The following is a 25652-nucleotide window of genomic DNA, read 5'->3' on the forward strand; positions in this document are numbered from 1 at the left end:
TATGAATTAACGCATGTGGAATTGTATACTTAACAAAAAAGTGTGAAACGACTGAAATTATGTCTTATATTCTAGGTTCTTCAAATTAGCCACCTTTTGCTTTGATGAATGCTTTGCACACCGGGAATGGTCTTCCAACAATCTTGAAGGAGTTCCCAGAGATGCTTAGCACTTGTTGGCCCTTTTGCCTTCACTCTGCGGTCCAGCTCACCCCAAACCATCTCGATTGGGCTCCGGTCTGGTGACTGTGGAGGCCAGGTCATCTGGCGTAGCACCCCATCATGTATTGTACAAATGTACAATTTTCATAGTCATGAAAATACAGAAAAATCTTTAAATGAGAAGGTGTGTCCAAACTTTTGGTCTGTACTGTAGATATATACATATATTTTTTTTTTCTATTTTTTTTCTCTCTATATCTACTATATAATTGTCTAAGGGGTACTTCCGTATTTCTGTCCTTCTGTCTGTCTGTCACGGATATTCATTGGTCGCGGCCTCTGTCTGTCATGGAATCCAAGTCGCTGATTGGTCATTGCAAAACGCCCACGACCAATCAGCGACGCGCACAGTCCGGAAGAAAATGGCCGCTCCTTACTCCCCGCACTCACTGCCCAGCGCCCGCATACTCCCCTCCGGTCACCGCTCACACAGGGTTAATGGCGGCGGTAACGGACCGCGTTATACTGCGGGTAACGCACTCCGTAACCGCTGCTATTAACCCTGTGTGTCCCCAATTTTTTACTATTGATGCTGCCTATGCAGCATCAATAGTAAAAAAATGTAATGTTAAAAATAATAAAAAAACAAAAAAGCCTGCTATACTCACCCTCCGTAGTCCGCCGAGCCACTCGCACCGCCCGCCATCTTCCGTTCCCGATGATGCATTGCGAAATTACCCAGAAGACTTAGCGGTCTCGCGAGACTGCTAAGTCATCTGGGTAATTTCGCAATGCATCCTGGGAACGGAAGATGGCGGCCGGCGCGAGCGGCTCGGCGGAGCTTCGGTGGATCCCAAGCGTCGGTAACCGCTTCCTGGATCCAGGCGCCAACGGAAGGTGAGTATATAACTATTTTTTATTTTCATTTTTTTTTTTTTTTAACAGGGATATCATGCCCACATTGCTATATACGTGGGTTGCGCAATATACTACGTGGGCTGCGTAATATACAACGTGGGCTGCGTAATATACAACGTGGGCTGCGCAATATACTACGTGGCTGCGCAATGTACTACGTGGCTGCGCAATGTACTATGTGGGCTGCGCAATGTACTACGTGGGCTGCGCAATATACAACGTGGGCTGCGCAATATACAACATGGGCTGCGCAATGTACTACGTGGGCTGCGCAATATACTACGTGGGCTGCGTAATATACAACGTGGGCTGCGTAATATACAACGTAGGCTGCGCAATATACTACGTGGGCTGCGCAATGTACTACGTGGGCTGCGCAATGTACTACGTGGGCTGCGCAATGTACTACGTGGGCTGCGCAATATACAACGTGGGCTGCGCAATATACAACGTGGGCTGCGCAATATACTACGTGGGCTGCGCAATATACAACGTGGGCTGCGCAATGTACTACGTGGGCTGCGCAATGTACTACGTGGGCTGCGCAATATACTACGTGGGCTGCGCAATGTACTACGTGGGCTGCGCAATGTACTACATGGGCTGCGCAATATACAACGTGGGCTGCGCAATATACTATGTGGGCTGCGCAATATACTACGTGGGCTGCGCAATGTACTACGTGGGCTGCGCAATGTACTACGTGGGCTGCGCAATGTACTACGTGGGCTGCGCAATATACTACGTGGGCTGCGCAATGTACTACGTGGGCTGCGCAATGTACTACGTGGGCTGCGCAATGTACTGCGTTGGCTGTGCAATGTACTGCGTGGGCTGTGCTATACACTACGCATACATATTCTAGAATACCCGATGCGTTAGAATCGTGCCACCATCTAATATATATATATATATATATATATATATATATATATATATATATATATATATATATATATATACTTATACACATATACACATATTCTGTGTCTAGACATTTGTTTTCTCTATTCTATTCTAACCTGTCAGTGTGATTTTACTGTACACCGCACTGAATTGCCGGCTTTTCTATAGAACACCGGTGCATTTTTCTCGCAAGTCACACGCATGGTCCATGTGTAATCCGTATTTTTCTCACCCCATAGACTTTCATTGGTGGATTTTTGGAGGAATACGCTGACAATCGCAGCAAGCTGCAATTTTTTTCAGCCCGTTAAATACGGCAGAGAAATATACGGCTGATGGAAGCTGCCCCATAAAGAAACATTGGCCCGAGTGCAATGCGTTGTTTTTGCGCCTCTCCCTTGTCCATATTTCTCTCTAGTGTGACGTCGGCCTAACACTGTGGTGCAGGGTGTGTACCGCTGTAGTGCCGGCTGTGTAACACTGTGGTGCAGGGTGTGTAAGGCCTCTTTCACATGTCCGTGTCTCCGGTACATGTGGTTGCAGTTTTCACACATACCGGAGACACGTACACACCTAAACCCATTCAAATGAATGGGTCTGTGCACATCAGTGTGTTTCCACAGACCTGTGTCCATGTGCCCCACACGCTGACATGTCCATTTTTTACCCTCAGTACGGATGGCAAAACGTCCCACACGCGTGCACACAGAGAACACACATGGATGTCATCCGTGTGACACGCATCGGCACAGGGGAAAGAAGCGCTACAGTAAGCGCTGTTCCCTGGCGGCAGGTGCTGAAGACGACTCTCATCATTGTTCCCTGCTCTGCCGGCAAGGAGAGGAGAATGATGAGCCTTATATTAAAGTCAGAACGATGACAGCAGGTGGGGGACTTTGGGACTCTTACTCCCATCATCTGATACCTGTCGCTAATAACAATGACAGTAGGTGCGGATGATTGGGGTATTTCTCAGCTGCCGCCGCCTGCGATCTAACAAAATAAATGAGTGAAAAACCCAACGTGGGTTCCCCCTATTTTCTATAACCAGCCAGGCAAAACTCACAGCTGGGGGCTGCAACCCTCAGCTGTCAGCTTCAGCAAGGTTGGTTATCAAGAATAGAGGGGTCTCCACGCTGTTTTTTAAATTATTTAAATAAATAATTAGAAAAAAAACACCTGGGGTCCCCCCCATTTTTGACAACCAGCCTTGCTAAAGTTCACAGCTGGGGGCTGCTATTCTCAGGCTGGTAAGGGGCTCTTGATATTGGCCCCCCCAGCCTAAAAATATCAGCTCACAGTTGCCCAGAAAAGGCACATCTATTGGATGCTCCAATTCTGATGCTTTGCCCATCTCTTCCTACATGCCCTATAGCGGTGGCAAGCGGGGATAATATTTGTGGGGTTGATGTCACCTTTGTATTGTCAGGTGACATCAAGCCCACGGCTTAGTAATGGAGAGGCATCTATAAGACACCTATCCATTACTAATCCTATAGTTATATGGTAAATAAAGACACAGCCGGAATAAAGTCCTTTATTTGACAAAATGACACAGACTCCTTTAATAATCTCATTTAAACCATACTTATGACCTCGCCTAATTCCACCGACGCCCTCGATCTCCTGTAATAAAAGTAAAATAAAAAAACAACAATATACCAACCCTGTCCGTCATTCTGTCCCACGCCATAATCCATGTCTGGGGGATAATTAGTTTTCAACCAGGACGGTGCCAAGATGGGACTGCCCAGGCTGAGAACCACTGGTGAATGAGCTCCTGAGAGCGACCACAGAAATTTTGAAGAACTGCGTCCACTTCTTTTTTTGCACAAGCATTTTTTCCATATGGGCAGCCGTGTCTGTTAGTGCAGGAAATGACATGACGTCCAGTACCAGGCACTATGGCCCATACAGAGGTGGCGCTGTAACCCATAAATGTGCTGGAACCCCACGATCGGACCATGAAGACTTGTCCATAGGATAGCCGGACACAATTCAAATCACGGAGACCCTCTTTGAATCCGTAGAATGTAAGTCAGCAAGGACAGGGTCCTCTCCCCTCTGTACCAGTCTGTCATCGTAAATTTGTTTACTGTAAACGATATCTATAACTCTGTACGTAACCCCTTTCTCATGTACAGCACCATGGAATTAATGGTGCTATATAAATAAATAATAATAATAATAATTTTTCATTAATTTTCTTTCTTTTGCGCAGGGAAATGTTACAGGCCTCAATATATGAAATGAAAAACACAGTCATGGACCTGGAAAGAAAGCTGACCAGTGTGGAGGATGAAGGTAAAGGGCTCCGTCAGACGTCCGAGATCATAGGTCCGATCTCGGATCACAATGCACAGACTGGCCGTAAAGAGAACAAGTGATCAGTCACAGGTTAGACTTACAAGGGAAAAGTTTTTTTTAAAAAATAAAAGTAAAAATTTTGAAGCATCTCCATATTTTTCCCGTTAAAAATAAAGCTATAAAAGAAAATAAACATATTCAGTATCGCCACATCCGTAAAACTCAATATATAAACTTATTTAACTTGTATAGCAAATTCCGTAAAGGAAAAAAAAAAGCCAGAATTGCTGTTATTTGCTCTCCATTTCAACCCCCAAAATGCCATAAAATGTGTCATCTCACAATGCAAAATATAGTCCTCATACAGCTCCAATAATAAAAAAAAAAATAAGTTAGTAGTGTCAGAAAATGGTGACGCAAAGTAATATTTTATTTTTACAAATTTTAGAATTTTTTTCATGGCTTTAAAAAAAAAAGAAAAAAGAAATAAATGTGGAATTTACAGAATCGTACTGACCTGAAGAATCACATTAACATATTAATTTGACCACGCAATAAACACCTAAAAAAAAACAAACCCCAAAAAAACTTTGGTGGAATTCCTTGGATTTTTTTGCCATTTCACTGCACTAGGAATTTTTTTACTATTTTTCAGTCCATACGGTAAAGTGAACGATGTCAATGAGAATTACAACTCGTCTCCTAAAAGCACGCCCTGTACATATATCAATGGAAAATACGGTAACAACTTATGACTCTAAGAAGGAAAAAACAGACACGTGAAAAGAAAAATTGGACGATGCAGGAAGAGGTTAATCTGAGCTCTTGGGCTAGTTTTGGGCAAACTACCTAATTCAGAAAGTTAATCTAGAACCACTATGTGTGAATCCCCCTGAAGAGCTCATCTTCTGAACCCTTGTTATACTAAAAGTCCAGAAATGTATTAGTAGATGCTTTATAATCATTTGTGGTGTTGTATCGAAAATACCTTTCTTTCTTTTTCTGCTTACGTGTGAGCCCCTTAGTGCTGCTGATGTGGGCGGCCTCTGAATAGAATCAGTTTCCTTCCCCCTCTGGCAGCTCACAAAGTCTCTTTTTTACTTCCCTGCAGGTAGGTTACATGTGATTTGAAGATATTCCTTGTGCGACGTGCACAGCATTCATGCTTTTAAAATCCAAATAAAATATATAAAGCCTTAAAACAATGGAGACTGAGTGGGCATGGGTGGGATCATAGCGGATGTCAGGGTGCAGAATACTCGAAAACTGCATGCTGCTGGGCAGAGTTTCCTATTACATACGGTATATGCTTGGGATTTTTCCGAGTTTTGTTTTTCTTTATGCCTAGTTCCATGTAATCCCAATGATGATCGAGTATAATTCTACTTCTGCTCCCTTATATGTCATATTATTGCTTTCTCCGGTGAAGCTGCAGTCAGTCTTTATATGTTTGGTGCAGAATGAAATGTGCTTTTATGATTAACAACATGTATTAGTACTAATGGTGAAGTCTTTCACTATCCCATGAGTCCCTAGTGATGACTGCAAGGAGCTTCCTTAAATCCTTAAAAGCTTAGGAACATGCTGGGAAAATTAACTCGTGTGCTCCCTTAAAGAGCCTGCAAATTACACGTAGAGTGATAAATCCGGAATAGTCAGGTGGTAAGGATGGAAATGGGCCGATATAGTCAACAAGATTGGGTCAAGGGCAATTTAATCTCCAGGACATTTTATTTTTTTCACTATGCGCCTTACAACCAAACAGGCAGGTGGCTGCTAACAAAGGCAATTACCTGCCTGTTCTACCCGGTGCCGGTCAGCACAATCATGGCTGCTCCATGTCAACAGAACAGCTTTTCCCCCCCAGGACTGCTCTGTAGACGGTGCAATCACTGTCACCTTAGAGAAGCCAACCATTAATAAAATGTATATTTAAAAGATTTTTATTAAGGAAACAAAATAAGAACAATACATCAAAACATGAAGTTAAAAGCTACTACATTCTATCTGGGTAATACCCCATGGGAAAACAACAGTGGGAGGCACACTATATATTAGATATAGTAAGTATACTAACTGCATAAATCAAAGAGACTGCTCAAAGCTGATAATGAGCATATGGATAATATATATATATGGTGCTAACAGCATCCCTATTCTAATATCAAGGTCTCTGGTTTCTAAAGCAGCCCTTAACAGTATACCGACCTGATAATGATATCAGGTTTCCTTAATAAAAATCTTTTAAATATACATTTTATTAATGGTTGGCTTCTCTAAGGTGACAGTGATTATACTGCCATCTTGTGGTTGTTTGTATGTACTGTGGAAGTACCATTGCATAGGTATACAGTTGGACTTTTGTGGATTATCTGTAGACGGTGCGCCTGACTGTTAACGTCATGCTGAATGACAGGTGGCTCCCCGCAGTTAGGCAGCAGGGAGCCGGCTGTCAATCAGCATGATGTAGACAGTCACACCCAGTCAACAGACCAGAGCAGATGAGAAGCTATTGCTCTGTCGACATGACACCAGCGGAAGCCACTGAATCACCGGCAGAAGTGGTTTGCGGTCGCTCAGACAGAGATCAGCATCGGGCACAGCAGGCTGGCATTTAACAACTATCTGCCTGTAAGTTCTTCGGCCCATAGTTAAAAAAGATAATAGTCCTGGGAACCCCCTTTAAGATGCAACAAATTCTGATGTGTCGGGAATGATACCCCAGTCATGAGAAGAAGGACATTTCTGCTATAGTTTAAGCCGCTTTCTGACATAAATCATGGTGGATCTGTTCAGTTGCTATACCCCACACCCATGGCCCACTGTTCAGAAAAGTGTCTGCAGTGACTTTTTTTTTTTCTTTTAGGGTTTTCGGTATATTTTTGCCATCAACGATAGGAAAGTCTTCAGAGCTATTATTGTAATCACAAACCCAAGAATCCAAACCGCGAAAACCTAAGGGCTTGTACACTTGTTGCCACCGAACAAAATACAGCGTTTTACACTACCAGCCAATTAGATGCGATCGCTGAAATCTGCACACGCTGCTTAGTTTTCACTCATTCAAGTGAATGGGAAAAAACTCAAGTAAAAATGCATGTACCAAGATATATATTTCCTGTATCAAAAAGATCCAGAAATACAAGTGTATTTTACGTATTTTTCCTACCAACAATCTGTTTTTTTGGTGGAAAAATCTGTAGCAAATACTAAATGTGTGCAGATTCCCTACTGGACTGGACTATTACTCAATGAGATGCATATGAAAGGAGATTTGTCATGTTGGTCATGGATTTATTATAAGAGGAAGCCACGATGGGGTCGGCACAGAGCTGTAGCCTCACATATTGTCCCTGTTATTCAGTAGCATATATAGGAATGTAGAAGAAGGATGACCCCCATAATCGGCGATCTATCGCCAACCATCCCCGATACTATCAGTCCAATATATCACTCATATATTACAGCCCATCTACTATAAATCATCCTGTCTGAGCTAATGCACAGCAGAGTCATACAGGAATAATGCTCATAAAATCGATTTATGTTTTAAACCAACTGCAGGTAATGAGTGGAAAACGAGATATGAGACGCAAATTGAGCTAAATAAACAATTGGAGACCCAAATCCGTGCACTTCAGGAAAAGTCTGAATACTTACGGGGTAATCCAACCGGTGAGTGATGAGCCGCCATTTCTGTGATGTTTGTATCCGGCCATACATGTGGGGTTAAATCTGCTGCACCCACCAAAATTCAGCTACGTGATATGTACGGGGACATGGCTGAGCGGGGTGATTATATGGAAAAGCTGTCGGTTGACATCTACCATGTTGATTGTTGTAAACTTCAGACAACCCTAGACTAGTGGTACCTATAAAGTGTTCATAGGGAAACGATTAATCTGATTTCTGACTTTACTCAACAATTTCCAAAAAATGCTCATAAAAATGAATTTGGTCTGGCTCACAGGATCCTCAGGGGCGTGTCTTTAAACCCATCTGTATTATTACCCTGTGAGCACATAAAAAGGCCCATAGCTCTGGAGCCATACGGCGGATTTAAAAAAAAAAAAAAAAAACAACGGAATTTTGAAGCACAAAAAAATTGTCTGTTTTAGTGGCAGGTGCTCTTTAACTGAAAGAACAACTATACACATGCAGTGCTACCATTTTTAAATATTTTTGTCTGTTATCAAAAAGACCTAATCTGTGCCAAATTATTGAGATTTTTAGACTAACATAGAAAAGTATAAAACTTCCACTTCTAAGTTTAGAAAGAGCCTTGCCAAAACTGCCTAAAAATCGGTCCCATAAATTGTATTTACAGAAGTCCAGGTTTACGTGCGGTGGATTGGCAGCAGATTTTTCATGTGGTGTTGCACTAAATGTTTGCAAAACAACTTGTGAGTGATGCAAGACAGAGTTTGTGTTTTTTGTAAACTCGATTTATACATCAAGGGGGGAAATGGGCACAGATTTTAAGGATCGAAAATCTACAGTGCGCTATGAGAAGGATCTGATGATACTGGTGTATTTACTGATTGGTTGTGTAATCCTAATGTTAACAGGAGCATTTTATGAGTTCAGCTTGTTTTAATACTGGGCAGGAAAACTTTTACATAGGATTATACAGCCTTTCTCTTGTGGATTTTTTTTAAAGTAAGTACACAACCCTCATCAGGTCCAAGAGATCCCATTAGCAATGTGAGAAGCTTGAACTGTGACAACCTTGACAAATGTTGCCATGTAGCTCTAGACAAAGGGTATGTTTCCACTTGCAGGAAACGCTGCGTGTTTGACGCTGCGCAGAGCCGCAGCGTCAAACGCAGCGTCCAGATGTTACAGCATAGTGGAGGGGATTTTATCAAATCCCGTCTCCACAATGCGTGGTAACACGCATCCGGCAGCCCTGCGATTCCGGACATGCGGCGCGTCTTTTAAGATCGCAGCATGTCCGTGTTCCTTGCGGCGACGCTGCGCGGCCGCAAGGTAAAACACGGGGCCCTATGCGAGGGGTGCGATGATGCCGGATGTGTGCAATGAACACATCCAGCATCATTGCGTCCCAGAAGGGGGCGGGGCTTAGCGCCGAGTGGGTTTGCCGCTCCGTCCATACCGCCGGCCATCCTGATCGTGGACACGTACCCTAAGGGTTTATCAGAGATTGTTTCTTCTCAGTTCTCTCAGATGATGCTGAGTGTGGGAATTTTGATAAGTTCATTGTACGGGATTCCCTACAACGTCACTAGAGTAACAATGTAACACTTTTTTATACTGTTTTGAGTTAAATGTTCTTGAAGCGGAGTCTGGCACACTCATCTGTACCCCCATATATCTGGCACACTCATCTGTACCCCCATATCTGGCACACTCATCTGTACCCCCATATATCTGGCACACTCATCTGTACCCCCATATATCTGGCACACTCATCTGTACCCCCATATATCTGGCACACTCATCTGTACCCCCATATATCTGGCACACTCATCTGTACCCCCCATATATCTGGCACACTCATCTGTACCCCCCATACATCTGGCCCACTCATCTGTACCCCCATATATCTGCCGCACTCATCTGTACCCCATATATCTGGCACACTCTTCTGTACCCCCATATATCTGGCGCACTCATCTGTACCCCCATATATCTGGCACCCTCTCTGTAGCCCCATATATCTGGCACAGTCTTCTGTACCCCCATATATCTGGCACAGTCTTCTGTACCCCCATATATCTGGCACAGTCATCTGTACCCCCATATATCTGGCACACTCATCTGTACCCCATATATCTGGCGCACTCATCGGCACCCCAATACGCCAGTGTCTGATTCTATAATAATCATTTTTATTTTACATCAGAAACTTAAAAATACTAGAAATTGATTTTGTGTTTGAGGACGGATATTTGTCTTAATATCTAGTATTTAGTTGGTAATAATACATGTATTCTGCATCCTTAGATCGGCTCTCCTCCATTCGATCTTATGATCAGATGCAGGTGGTAAGTAATAGTGATCTTTTATTGTGTCCTCCTCCTTATATAGGGCTGCAGCCCTGTCTTACACAGACTATGGCTCACAATAAAATGTTCTTCTTTGTATGCTCTTTTTACATGACCAAAACCTGACATTTTAATAGAGGTACATAGACTTTTATATCTATTGTACATATATTGTAGTGCAGCGGGGTTGGTGCAGTGTGACAGACAGGCAGTGACCACAGGAAAGTTCAAACAAATGTCTTTTTTTGTGTAAATCAAGTTTATTGAATTGCACGTAAATAACACAGTTGTAATCAGATGTTTAAATGCAGTTATAGGCACATACAGGATTGTGAGATTGATACAAAAATGGATAGCTGTATACTAAAGATTTCAATACTCAAACATTGATCAACAAATCATTAAGGTTGTAACTTCGTGAGCAAATTACCTCTGTCAGAGGTCAAAAGCTAGGTTCAGATTGCATTAGTGCAATCCGTTTAGCGCGAGCGCTAGCGGATTGCGCTAACGCAATGTCTTTTTCGGGGCCGCGTTCAGGGGTCGCGTTAACGTCCCCGCTCTCGCAGATCCCCGATCTGCGAGAGCGGGGAACGGACCTCTGGCGCGCCGCGGACGCTGCAAGCAGCGTCCGAGGCGCGCTACAAAAGACCGGCACATCACTAGCGCGTGCCGAAAATGACACGCGCTAGCAATGCGCTCTAACATTGCCGGCAATGGGAGCGCTAACGGACGCGGTGCACGGCGTTAATTTCGCCGTGCAACGCTGTCCGTTAGCGCTATCCCATTAACGCAATGGGAACCTAGCCTAATAGTTTGAAAAGATTGCTTATGATGTATACATCACAGGCTCTCACTATTCAGCCAACGACCAGCTCCAGGTGGGGCCAAGCCGCTGGATGAAAGCAAGAGTGCCTAGGCTCGTCCGAGCACTCAATGTCAGTTATGGAATCTGCATGAGGCCAGGCTAAGCGAAGAGAAAGTAGAAAATATAGGTGGAGAGAAAAGGAAGAGAATAAGAGAAGAGAGATAAGAAGAAGAAGAGAGAGAGAGAAGAAAGAGAAGAGAAAAAAAAAAGGGAGGGGGGGTGGGTGAGGTAGGGTAGGAAGAATCTGGTCTTCAGTCCCAACTAAATTGAGACTATTATACTTTTATGCTAAGGTATGGTTGTTAATGTATTATTTACTGTCTAGGGGAGTTATGATTATGGGTCGCAAGGGGACCAATAGGATCAATCAGTGTAGCCAAGTGTTCAGTTCCTCAGATTCTCTAAAAGCAATCCAGGGAGACCAGGTATTAAACACTTTGTCTGCAGTTCTAGTATCCTGGCCAACCAATTGCTCCATCCTGTAAATGCGGTTTAGTTCAACCACAAAATCAGCACGTGAGGGGGATATTGACTGTTTCCAGAAACGAGGGATCACATTACGTGCGGCTGTTAGGAAATGTCGTAATAAACCTTTCTTGAATTTGGCAATTGAAAGGTCACATACAGACAACAGGGCCAGTTCCATGGTGGGTTGGACTCTATGGAGAGATAATTTGTTATAAAGTGCAAAGATGCCCACCCAGAAGTCGTGAATAGGCGGACAGGGCCACCAGATGTGAGGGTAGGTACCTCTGTCGTTCCAGCACCTCCAGCAAGTGTCGGGGGTGGTGGGAAACATAAGGTGAATACTAGACGGACATCTGTACCATCTGGCCAGGAGTTTATAGCTTCTTTCTTGGTAATCTGAGCAAAGTGAAGATCTGAAGGTAAATAGCAGACTCTTGAGGCGTTCCTCCGGAGTCAGTTGCGTGCTTAATTCATTGTCCCATTTCAAGAAGAATGTGGGAGGGTCAAGTGAAGTTGGTTGACAGCCCTGGAGCATTCTATACAGCAATGATATTGTGTGGGACAAGGGGCCCCCACCCAGGCACATGGACTCAAAAGAAGTTAACTGTCTGAAGATGTCAGCCCGCCTAGATAACACAGTGAGATAGCTTTTGATTTGCTCATAGAAGAACCATAAGCCCTGCGGCGTCATCTCAAGGCCTACCCATCTCTTACTTGACTTATGGTGGAACAGATCGAGAACGCAAGTTCCAAGAGAGGCATAGCTATAGAGCAAGAAATCCGGGAGGCCCAGTCCTCCGGACTGTTTATTCCTGCACAGGAGGTGATATGCAGGCCGTGGACGTTTACCGGACCACACAAATCTTATTATCACTGATTTGAGCCTGGAGAAGAAGGAGGCTGGAAGATACAGAGGGATGGTCTGGAAGAAATAAAGGAGGCGTGGTAAAAGATCCATTTTGATTGCATTAATTCTTCCAAGCCAAGATAAGTGCAGTTTGTTCCACTTCTCCAGGTCAAGCTCCGCGTTGTGTAGTGCAATTTTATGGTTAGCATCATATAAAAGTGAGGACTTAGCGGTTAAGTGTATTCCTAAATAGGCAAGGGAGTCTGATCGCCATCTAAATGGGAACGAGGAGCATAACTGTGAAACTAAGGGGGGCGGTAACGAAATATTTAGCATTTCAGATTTATGCGTATTAATTTTAAAATTACTCAGGGCTCCATAGTTGTTTAATTCTGATAAAATATTAGGTAGGCTAGTGATAGGAGAAGTGACATACATGAGTATGTCGTCAGCAAATAATGCTAATTTGTGGTCTTCTAATTGGAACTTCATTCCTGCTATGGAAGGGTTATTGCGAATTGCGACTGCCAAGTGTTCCATAGTTAACACATAGAGTAAAGGGGACAGCGGGCACCCCTGTCTCGTGCCGTTCCGTATGCAGAAAGGGTTGGACAATGAGCCGTTTACCCTGACCCGGGCAGAAGGGGACTCCTATAGGGCTTTTATACTCCACAATGCTTTTTTTTGTAGTCCAATACCTTTGAGCGTTTGGCACATGAATTCCCAATCCACTCTATCGAATGCTTTTTCAGCATCTATCGATAGTAAACACAGAGGGTCACCTTTTTTGTTGGCTCTGTCAATCAGGGAGATAGATCTGATAGTATTGTCCCTAGCCTCCCTTCCGGGCACAAAGCCCACCTGGTCTTGGTTAATTAGGAGGGGCAAGAGGCAATTAAGTCTCTTTGATATCATTTTGGCATAAATTTTGACATCGATGTTTATAAGTGAGATGGGGCGGTAGTTGCTACAGAGCGAAGGATCTTTACCCTGTTTTGGAATAACCGTAATATGAGCCATTAGGGCCTGGGGGGGAAAAGAGCCACCTGAGAGAATATAGTTACATGTTGTTAGAAAAGAGGGGCACAGTCAAACAAATGTCTTTTAATTTCCAAAGAAAACTTACAACTGGAACTCAAAGATATCCCCCGGATCGCAGGCGGGAAAACAAGATCGTCCATAACCGGGACCAGTTGCCGCAGGTGACTGCACCACCGTGTATGCTGAGGGGTGTCAGGCCTTTTGGCTCTGCTTGGCTCTGTTTGCTTCACACACGGTGGGCTCTGCTGAGCCTTCTGCTCTGCACGCTTGCAAAACCAAACTGACACACTCAACCCTTTGGTGCATGGGTTTTATAAGGAACCTGTGGCTGTAGGCCCCATGGAAAACCCGGCCGGGAAGGAAACGGACCGCCCCACTACCATCCTGTAGTCCGTTTAAAAAATAAAGTCCATGTCAGGTTTTCCTAAATCTGCCTTGGACAAATAGCTTGCCCAAGACCAACACTTACTTTTATTTTGCATTGCAATTACAGCTACACCTGTGACTGCAATGCACTTCCGCGGCCTCAATATGCTTCTGTGCGCATCCTGGGGACACATAGGACCCTCGCATATAACACCAGTCACTGCCTTACAATTCATATATATACACCGGTACATAAAATTTGGCCCCCAAGAGATCATAAAATATTTCTGGGGACTTTTTTTTCTTTTGTTGTTTTTTCCACTGTAACTGGGGTATCAAGTTACTGGGAAAAATGGACCGTTTTTGTGCGAAGAGTCACTTGGAGAGCTGATAAAGGCCTGATGGGCCCAAGAGCAACTCAGAGGTCATTTGATCGGCAGGTCATACAGAGCAATCAATAGTGCCAATGCTTCTGTGCACTATGCAGCTCTCATTGAGCACTATGTAGCTAGGAAAAGAGTAGGCAGAAGTGGTAATAAACTGCTTCTGTCTTCTCCCCAAGGTCTCCAGCTGTGTCTGACAGCCAGGGCTTCGACCACCCGCCCATAGAGAATAAAAGTCCGGGTGGTCCACGTTCTGTTTTGTAGTGACATTCTAGGACGTCACTGCATAGTAGGGGGGCTACACACAATCGTGCAGCAGCAGGAGTGGGGAGCCGGCTGTCAGACACTGCTGATGTCCCATAGAGAAGGCAGAGACTGTGAATTACCGTCTCTGCCTTCTCCATCACTGTATACACTGCACTGAATTACTGTACCGCAATAGAAACTGCTGACAGCTCATGTGATTTGTGTCTAGGGAAGGAACAGGAGTTGCCGGGTCCTAAGAGACCCACTCAGCTATGCCATGTATCCAGGAGGCTAAAATGCCCCAATTATAAGGGTATGTGCACACGTTGCAGTTCTTGCTGCGGATCCGCAGCTTTTTTGATGCTGCGGATCCGCAGCAGTTTTCCATGCGGTGTACAGTACAATGTAAACCTATGGAAAACAAAAACCGCTGTGCACATGCTGCAGAAAATACCGCGCGGAAACGCAGCGGTTTATTTTCCTCAGCATGTCAATTCTTTGTGCGGATTCCGCTGCGGGTTTGCACCTGCTCCAATAAAAATCTGCAGGTGAAAACCCGCAGAGGAAACCGCAAAAGAAACCGCGATAAATCCGCAGTAAAAACCGCAGCGGTTTTTCACTGCGGATTTTGCAAATCCACTGCGGAAAATTCCACAATGGAATCCGCAGCGTAGGCACATGGCCGAAGAGGCACAATATGTGAAATACATTAAAAATAAATAAACGATGCCAATCCAAATCACTGTTTCTAGACTCTGCAAAAAAAAAATGTATCCGATACATAAAAAAAACCTGTTTTCCTGTCTGTAACAATGATTTTTATGTTTTCTATTGCTCATTTGTGGTCATAATATTTCTTTTTTTAAATGTGAAAAACAGTCATTTTTATTTTTTTTATTTTCCCATATCGGCAGAAAAATTAAGGAGTGTGCCAATGACATAAAATGAAGCCCCATGTAACACAAAGAAAGATATTTGAGTATCCAAAAGAATTTTTTTTTTTACAGCTCTTTAAACTGCATGTCCGAAAAAGAAAAAAATGTTTCTGGTCAGGAGCAGGTGTAAATGGAGCTGGTGAGAGAGACCGTGTCAGCAGGACGTAGCAGTGTAAAGTCAGGGCCATAATGGCGCTATTACACTGATTAACCTGACACCTGTGGTGAAGGAATCCAAAATCTGGTTCTAGTTAAATCAGCGTCTAAAGTTTCCTTCTAACAATATCTCTGTGCATCAGGGCGGGACTGAGGGTAGGGTCTTCCTCTGCTCCTCCGGCCCCTCCGCCTGCCTCCTCTGTTACTATGACAGGTCATAGTATTCAGTGATTTCTGCCTCCTTTTTGAAATTCTGCACTGCCGCCATCATTGGGGTGAGTGAGCAGTGTGATTCCATGGCTGGTCTCCAGGTCTTCAATAAAATGGCGCCAGAGGCGGCGCATGCGCAGATCGAGAGTGATATCTTCATTAAACCAAACTCTTATTGAGAGATGAGCGAATTTGATGGGGTCCCTGCTTATTCGGCAAGCTATAGCCCACCACACAGGGCTCCATGCATGTGCTGTGACTGTCACACAGCCGTGACACATGCAGCTGTGGAGCCGGACAGCTGATTATCAGGAGCGCTCCAGGTATCCGGGTTCCCTCGGCAGCTTATTGGGTAAGCGCTATAACTTGGCGAATAAGCCCTGACCCCATCAAATTTGCTCATCTCTAGTCTGGAGTGATCTGTAGATTGTGAGCCCTCGCGGGCAGGGTCCTCTCTCCTCATGTACCAGTTGTAACTTGTATTGATTAAGATTATTGTACCTGTTTATTATTATGTATACCCCTCCTCACATGTAAAGCGCTATAGAATAAATGGCGCTATAATAGTAAATAATAATAATGAGGAGCATTAAAATCCACGCAAGCAACACATCTTTACTGGAAACCCTTTTATTATTTTGTTCTGTAAAGCGTGTGCCACATCCACTACCTGATCCCACCAGGTCTGTAGAATAGGGGCTTCTATGTTGTTGTAATACCTGTGCCATCCCAGACTTTTAGAAACTTACAGTGCATTATAACAGATAACCACAGGGGGGCATCCTGAGCTATATTAAAGCACATATAAAACCATGTGCTATGAAGTAGATGCTCTGGGTCAGGGATGTCAAAACGCAAATACACATAGGGCCAAAATTAAAAGCTTGGGCAAAGTTGTGTGTCAACTTTGATGCAGTGGCATTTAAAAGTTTGGGCACCCCTGGTCAAAATTACTGTTATTGTGAACAGTTAAGAAAGTTGAAAATTAAATTATCTCTAAAAATGCTAACGTTAAAGATTACACATTTCCTTTGTATTTTAGGCAAATATATTTATTAATCTTTTACATTTTAAACATTACAAAAAGGAAAATGGGACAGTGCAAAAGTTTGGGTACCCTTGTAGATTTCTGTGATTAGATAACTTTGACCAAGGTTTCAGACCCTAGTTAGCCTGTTAGGGTTATGGCTTGGTAACTATCATCATTAGGAAAGGCCAGGTGATGAAAATTTCCCAGCTTTATAAAATCCCAGCATTCTCTAATCTTGTTCCAAAAAACAGCAGACATTGGTTCTTCTAAGCAGCCTAGCACTGTTAAAATTAAAATGGTGGAGGCCCACAAAGCAGGGGAAGAATGTAAGAAGATAACAGAGCATTTTCGAGTTGCCCTTTTTTCAGTTTGAAATCTAATTAAGAAATGGCAGCTACCAAGAACAGTGGAGACCAAAAGACCTTCAGAAAGATTTAGCAGACTCTGGAGTTATGATACATTGTTTTACTGTTCAGAAACACCTGCACAAATATGGCCTTCATGGAAGAGTCATCAGAAGAAAAACTCTCCTACTTCATCACCGTAAAATTGAGCATCAGAAGTATGCAAAAGAACAACTAAACAAGCCTGATGCATTTTGGAAACAAGTCCTGTGGACCGATGAGGTTAAAGTAGAACTCTTTCTCCACAATGATCAAAAGGTGTGTGTGGAGAAAAAAGGGCACACAATATCTGGAAAAGAATATCTAAGGGGTTAGTTTTCCCTTTGTAGAGAGTGACATGCCAGGTCTGGCATTCCAGTATGAGGAGACTTAAACACCTTACATGCTTCTCTGGGAAATTAAATATGCAAATTGCCTTGTCAAAGAGGACTAGAACTCTATAGCGCCACCTGTTGAAAGCAGCGATCACTATCGACCCTCTAACGAGCCTTGCAGTATGACTTAGGATAAAAGCCAAATCAGAATCTCAATGTGCAGACACGGTTTTTCAAGGTATTGCCCCCTCGTCAGTGCACTCAGATCTCATACTTTGCACTGACAAGGGGCAATACCCTGAAACACCGTGTCATACTGCAAGGCCCGTTAGAGGGTGGCTAATAAGTGACTTTAAGGATCACTGCTTCCAACGGGTGACGCTACATACAGAGTTCTAGTCCTCTTCCTCTTTGAAGAAGCAATTTGCAGGGGTAGAAAAAATCAAAATCTATATATTGACTGTAAGTCACATAGACAAGACCACTATAAATTATATATAACAAAGCATAAGTGGAAAGAATAAAACGTAACTTTTATTATGACTAAAGCCACACAAAAACAAAACCAAACACCCAAGTGAATAAAAACTGGGACAGAGTCTTTAACCAATGGTATGGTAACCATAAAGACCAATTATCCCCTGACAGGATTATATGATTTCATCTATAGACATTTAGAGAAATCAAAATTACACTAGGATATATCCTGTAAGAAAGCTGAAGTCAAGCAACATATATAACACTCAGCATCATATACCTAGTTACATGTAAAAACAATCAGTTACCAACAGTAGACGCATATGATATGACCAGTACCACTGGTGGCTATATGCATAGTAAAAAAAGGAACAATCTCACCCGTTCCAAGGTGTAGGCAAAGGAGCACCGGATAGCCTCTGGTCAGGGGATAATCCGGAAAAGAAGAGACGACAGTCCCTATGTCAGTCCCTATGGGGCTATCAGTAAGCTATCCCCAGAGCTCCTGCCCTTACAAGGGCAGTCCACAGCTACCCCTATATACACATGCCCTGCACTCTCCCTATATAGTCCGTCCCGACGCGTTTCATCCAAGCTGATTCTTCAGGGGACTTGCTTGTGCATGGAGATAAAGTGCCTATGTGCTAGAAAGGAGGGACATAAAGTCCTGCCACCCTCTATGCTGTCCTGCAGAGAGTGGTGAAGGCGTAGGGCTTGTATTTAAATAGCAAAGGGGGAGGTGGAAAAATCATGACCACTTCCCTTTGGGTAATCATATGACGGCTGTAAGTAACCATGGCAGCGTTAAAACAAAAACATGTGGAAGACCTACTGTGTAATGGTGTCCTGCCGTACTCCCACTCGAGAGGCCCACGTGGCTGCCCGCATTCCCGGTGCGCTCACTATACAAGTGACGTCACACGCTGCAGATCATAAGGCTAGCGACCCGCAGATGGAGAGCACAAGGCGCTTCCTGCCTTGCGTACTAACGCCAACGAGAAGCGTTCCCTAGTGACAGAGCCGCCGTGCTGTAAACCAATGGCGCCGCTCACACTTCCTGTCAGGAGCGCTCACACCAGAAGTGAGTGTTGCCAGGCAACCCAAGACGCAAGGCTGTATGCCTATAGCGCTGCCGGCAAAACAAGCTAGAAAATACCGGTGATCATGCGGTAAGGACTAAGAGTAGTGGGAAATGCCTCAAAATATATTAAAGATTAAATTTAACAACAGGCACCTAACTCAATAATGAGTATCCCGTACAGCAAAAGACTAACCGAAAGTGCACATCACTAGGCAACTAGGTGCCACTAGGGGCTATGATAGATGCTGCAACTAAACGTACAATAGCCCAATGAAAAGCCGGCAGGTATAAACAAGGACTATAAAGCCACATATTTGCAATGGTTACATGGCCTAAAAATAATTAGCCAAAGGATAAATAGTGCCATATATGACAAGAAGAAGCAATTTGCATAGGAAAAGAACAACTCGCCAACCATTAAGCATGGTGGTGGATCAATCATGCTTTGGGGTTGTGTTGCAGCCAATGACACGGGGAACATTTCATGGGTAGAGGGAAGAATGTATTCAATGAAATTTCAACAAATTCTTGATGCAAACATAACACCATATATAAAAAAAAGGTGAAGTTAAAAAGAGGATAGCTTGTACAAATGGATAATGATTCTAAGCACAGGTTAAAATCCACAATAGACTACCTCAAAAGGTGCAAGCTGAAGGTTTTACAATGGCCCTCACAGTCCCCTGAACTGAACATCATTGAAAATCTGTGGCTAGACCTTAAAATAGCAGTGCATGCAAGACGACCCAGAAATCTCACAGAGCTGGAAGTATTTTCCTAGGTCCTAGGAAGAAAGTCCCTCAAACAAGAATTGAAAGACTCTTGGCTGGCTACAAAAAGTGTTCACAAGCTGTGATACTTTCAAAAGGCGATGCTACTAGGTACTTAGGCTGGGTTCACATTACGTTATATGCATCCGTTAGACGGACTACGTTACACCGCAGCATAACGCGGTGTAACGTAGTCCGTTAACGCCGCCATTTAGTTCAATGTCGGACGCATCGCTAGCGCACGCCCACAATGGGCGTGCGCTAGCCATGTGCCGTCATTGAGTGACGGACCCCGAGACGCGGGCTGCAGCGTTTTCAGGTCCGTCACTGCTAGCGCAGATAGAGCTAGCAGATGCTCTATCTGCGCTAGCGCGCTGCCATACCGGCACTTGCGTTAACAGCAGCCCGTTAACGTATGTGTTGAATGAGCTGCTGTTAACGCAGTGTGAACCCAGCCTTACCATGCAGGGTGCCCAAACTTTTGTATCAGCCCATTTTCCTTTTTGTAATTTTTTAAAAAGTAAAAGATGAAAAAAATATTTTTGCCTAAAATACAAAGGAATTGAATGATCTTAAATGTTAGGCCTTTTAAAAATAATTACATTTTCAACTTGCTTAACTGTTCACAATAACAGTGACCAGGGGTGGCCAAACTTTTACATTCCACTGCATGATTCCCCAATCACACAGCCCTCCATACAGTATAATGGAGCACAAATAGTCCTCTATATAGTATTATCGACCCCACATAGTCCTCCATACAGTATAATGGACCGCATATAGTTCTCTATAGAATATAATGGACCCCACATAGTGCTCCATCTAGTATAATGGCTCCACATAGGGCTCCATACAGTATAATGGATCCCACATAGTGCTCCATATAGTATTAAGGCCCCACATAGTCCTCCGTACAGTATAATGCACCCCACATAGTGCTCTATATAGTATTATGGCCCCACATAGTGCTCCATACAGTATAATGGGCCCCGCATAAAAAAAACAAATACTCCCCTTCCTCAGATCCCATGCTGCTCCGGTCTCTTCATGGTGTCTTCATATCCTCTGAACATTTCGGTACAAAGGGCTCATTGTAATTACGTCATCGTGCCCGCTGCACTGAGACCTCAGAAGCAGAGGGGCAATGATGGGAGAGGTAGTGTCAGCTGACGCTCCTTCCTCCATCATTGTTTTCAACTGGCATCCGGGAGGCCCGGTGTGCCAAATATACTCACCCTGCAGGGCAAATTTGGCCTGCAGGCCGAGTTTGACATACGTGCTCTACGTAATTCTCATCCACTCATCCTGTTTTGTCTTTTCTTAGTAATCTGCAGTCTGATTATTGGGATTAGATGAATTTTCAGATAATGCTAGGCATGATGAATGGATGAATGGCTGTCATTTCCTTGAGCTGTGTGGATCCTTGGTCTTCATACATCACCATTCTGTATTATTGATTACCTGTCAGTCTGCCGTCAGTGACCTCCTCATATCCTGACACTGCCCCCATAAATGCCATCCCTTCCATCCCCAGCACATTCACTTCTCCCCCATCGAGGTCACCCGCATTTATCCGTATAATACACTACAATGACTTTAATCTCATATTTGACGCTGTGACATTTTCTTCCCGCCGGATGTGCCGTCTTTCACAGTGCAGGGAATTTCTCCTTGTAGCAGCTCTATCCTCTTACTAGGATTTCTCCAATGGGATAATATTAAGATGCGAGGATTTCCATGGAAATGTATGAGAATTACGAAACAGTTAAGCACTCCCTGATCGCCTGTTTCTGTAATCCCGCAACCGCGTCATGTTTTCCTAATTTAGCCTGAATACTCCTTTAAGGAACTACATAATAATATATTTTACTAACAACCCGTAGCATATCATTATTGTTCCCTCAAAACAAGGCAGCTTCTGGCTGAGTTATTATACAGCCACCACCTGCATCTACTTTTGCTCTGATCACATGTGTTTCACCACTTAAACGCTGCCGTCAATCACTGCATAAGAAATGGCACAGTCCAATTTTGGCATTTCTTTTGGCACTCATCATGTTCCCCTACGGCGCATCACAAGGTATTGATTGGTGGACATGGCAGCCAGGAGCCTGGTGAAGCCCTCATCACCGCCATCTAGATGATTGGGTGCAGCCAAAGCACAGGGGACCATGAATTGTTAGTTTTATAGTGTAGTCTATACTCAAGAATTGTGGTATGTATTACGAGTGTTCAAATGTTCGCAGGTTCAAGTTAAAGATTAAAAAAAATGTAAAAGAAATTTTTTAAAAAATGTTAATGTAACATGGAAATATGAGGTACGGCTTCTTTCACACTAGCGTCGGGCTCGGCCCGTCGCCGTGCGCCGGCCCGACGTTCCCGACGCTAGCGTTGTCTCCGCCGCACAACGGGGGCAGCGGATGCATTTTTCCAGCGCATCCGCTGCCCCATTGTGAGGTGCGGGGAAGCGCGGGGAGGTGGGGGCGGAGTTCCGGCCGCGCATGCGCAGTCGTAAAAAGCGGACCGTCGTGAGCAAAAAGTTACATGTAGCGTTTTTTGCTCCCGACGGTCCGCCACTGCACGACGCATCCGTCGCACGACGGGTGCGACGTGTGGCAATCCGTCACAATGCGTCGCTTAATGTTAATCAATGGCGAAAAAACGCATCCTGCAAACACTTTTGCAGGATGCGTTTTTTCGGCAAAACGACGCATTGTGACGGAATGCAGTTAACGCTAGTGTGAAAGTAGCCTAAATCTGCAGATTTAGACCTCATTCACACTTCCGTCTTTCGTTTTGTGAAAAAAACGGATCCAGCTATTTTTCTGCTGGATCCTGTTTTTTCCCATAGACTTGTATGAGCAACGGATTGTGACGAATGGCCACACGTTTCATCCGTCGTGCACTGCATCCGTCAGAAAATTGCTGTCTGTCGGGCGGGGACAACTCACAGAGGAACGTTTTTTGTGTATGTCAGAAAATCGCTCAGCGACGGATCCTGCGCTGCCTGTCGTTGCCTATAATGGAAGCCTATGGACGCAGGATCCGTCGCTGACTGTTAAAAACAGGAATCCAGCGACGGGTTCCATCTTTTGAAACTGAGCATGCATGGAAGAATTTCCAGTCAGGGAAATTCTCGCTCTCTCTCTCTCTCTTTTTACTATTGATGCGGCCTATGCAGCGTCAATAGTAACAAGATGTAATGTTAAAAATAATTTAAAAAAATAAAAAAATCGCAATATTCTCACCTTCCGGCGTCCCGCGCAGCGTTACCGATGCTCCCGGCAGCTGCCGTTCCCAGTGATGCTTTGTGAAATGACCCGATGACATCTCCGTCTCGTGAGACCGCTATGTCATCAGAGATCATTGTCTCGCAATGCATTACTGGGAACGCTAGTTGCCGGGAGCATCTCAAGCATCGGGAAAGCTGCGAGTGACGCCGGAAGGTAAGAATATTGCTAAGTGAAACTTAACATTGCCTGACCAATGTGTGAAATTGTACGATACCGTTCAACTCAATGGCCCTGACCAATATGTGAAAGTAAACAATTGTTTGCCCTACAAAATGCTCGGCCAATGTCTTAGGTCAACTATTCCTGACTAATTCAACTCCCCCTCTGTTGTTACATTTGTAATTACGGTATGTACTTTTTTCATTAACTCTCAAGATCTCCTTCTCTACTCCCCTCTTATGTCTTCTTCCCACAACCGCATACAAGACTTCTCCCGTGCTTCCCCCATACTCTGGAATTCTCTACCCCAACACATCAGACCTTCATCTACCACGTAAACCTTCAAAAGGAACCTGAAGACCCACCTCTTCTGACAAGCCTTCAACCTGTAGTGATCCTCAGTCTACTGAACAACCAGCTCTACCCTCTCCGAGTGTATCCTCACCCATCCCCTGTAGACTGAGCCCTCGCGGGCAGGTTCCTCCTTCCTTCTGTACCTGTGTGCATTGTATTGCTCATGTTTATTGTACTTGTCTATGTATGCCCCTTTTTTTCACATGTCTCCGAAGTTCCAAGCAATACATTTTGTGTTTACTTTCTGAAAATGAGAAATGGTCAAAATAACAAAAAAATGCATTGCTTGCAGACCTCAAATAATGCAAAAAAAAAAGTTCATAATCATTTAGAAACAACAATAATAATGTTTTAACTCAGGAAGAGTTTAGAAATCAATATTTTGTGGAATAACCAGGATTTTTAATCACAGCTTCTTGGCATGCTTTCCACCAGTCTTTCACACTGCTTTTGGGTGACCTTATGCCACTCCTGGTACAAAAATGTAAGCAGTTCTTCTTTGTTTGATGGCTTGTGACTATCCATCATCCTCTTGATTACATTCCAGAGGTTTTCAATGAGGTTCAGGTCTGGAGATTGGGCTGGCCATGACAGGAATTTGATGTGGTGGTCCTTCATCCACACCTTGATTGACCTAGCTGTGTGGCATGGCGCATTGTCCTGCTGGAAAAAAAAACAGTCCCCAGAGTTGGGGAACATTGCCTGAGCAGAAAGAATCAACTGTTTTTCCAGGATAACCTTGTATGCGGCTTGATTCATACGTCCTACGCAAAGATTAACCTGCCCAATTCCAGCCTTGCTGAAGCATCCCCAGATCATCACCGATCCTCCACCAAATTTCACAGTGGGTGCAAGATCGCTGTGGCTTGTACGCCTCTCCAGGTCTCCGTCTAACCATTAGACGTCCAGGTGTTGATCTGGGGATGCGTATTTCTCACAAGTCACACGCATGGTCTGTGTGTAATCTGTTTTTTTCTCGCACCCATAGACTTGCATTGGTGAGTCTCAGCCGTAATACGGTGCAAATCGCAGCATTCTCTCGCACATATAATATTCACAAGAAAAATACACATGATGTGAGCTGCCCCATAGATTAACATTGGTCCGAGTGCTATGCCATTTATTCACACATAGCACTCGTCCGTATTCCTCTCTAGTGTGACTCCGGCCTTAGAGTTGAGGGTCATTTGCAAGTAGCATCCAATGAGAGAATTATCGACTGCTACTCGCCAGTGTGAACGAGCCCTCATAGCGTAGAAGTGCTATCTAGCCACCTTACTGAAATCCTGGCTACTGGGAGAAAATGGCTACTTTTTTTTTATATATATTTTTTTTCCATAATTTCACCGCACTCTAACATTCTTTCCCGCTGGCCAGTTCATTATATGGTAAAATGTGCAGTGTTATTCAAAACTACAGTTCATCCCATAAAAAAAATCAACCTTCTTATAGCAAGGACGGTTGAAAAAAAAAGATTATATATATATATATATGGCTCGTTCAGAAGGAGAAGAAATAGAAAAGCACAAAAATGGAAAATCTAAGGAGAATTTGCATGGTGGATGTGCTGGAGTTCCCCCTCCGATTTGCTAGGTGTAGTGGGGGCTGCTGATTTGTGGGTCTGTATAACATACAGTATGCGGAGACTTATCCATAAAGTGGCTGCTAAGATTTCAATGAACCAGTAATACCACCACGATTTCACGTATCTATCTGATGACATCACTGGTTTCAGTGTGATTTCTTTTCATCTACTACTTTTAAGCAGATAATCTTCTGTCTCCACTAATGTGCCTTCTTGCTTCACTTCCAGGGAGCCTTGAACCAATATCTTAAGCGATTGGAAGAAGAGAAAATTATAATGGAAAATCAGCTGAAAGATTTTGAACTCCGGATAGAACAAGAAGCAAAGGTTGATTATTTTTGTGTTGTGTAGAAGAAGCTGTCAGCTAA

At 43.8% G+C, this 25652-nt stretch overlaps 1 protein-coding gene across 5 annotated transcripts in view; it reads left to right on the forward strand.

Moving 5' to 3' along the window:
• Window positions 1-25652, forward strand: part of CCDC169 (coiled-coil domain containing 169) — a 114926-nt gene that overhangs the window by 18524 nt on the left and 70750 nt on the right. For all 5 annotated transcript variants that reach the window (XR_013224064.1, XM_077298209.1, XM_077298210.1 and 2 more), the window contains exons 2-5: window positions 4207-4289; window positions 7857-7967; window positions 10260-10300; window positions 25513-25611. Coding sequence is in view for 4 of the 5 variants with exons in the window: in XM_077298209.1 (XP_077154324.1) it covers window positions 4207-4289; window positions 7857-7967; window positions 10260-10300; window positions 25513-25611 (334 nt within the window). In the remaining variant the exon portion in view is untranslated. The remainder of the gene's footprint in view (window positions 1-4206; window positions 4290-7856; window positions 7968-10259; window positions 10301-25512; window positions 25612-25652) is intronic.

Source organism: Ranitomeya variabilis, chromosome 3 (genome assembly GCF_051348905.1).
Source record: "Ranitomeya variabilis isolate aRanVar5 chromosome 3, aRanVar5.hap1, whole genome shotgun sequence".
In the NCBI taxonomy this organism is placed as follows: Eukaryota; Metazoa; Chordata; class Amphibia; order Anura; family Dendrobatidae; genus Ranitomeya; species Ranitomeya variabilis.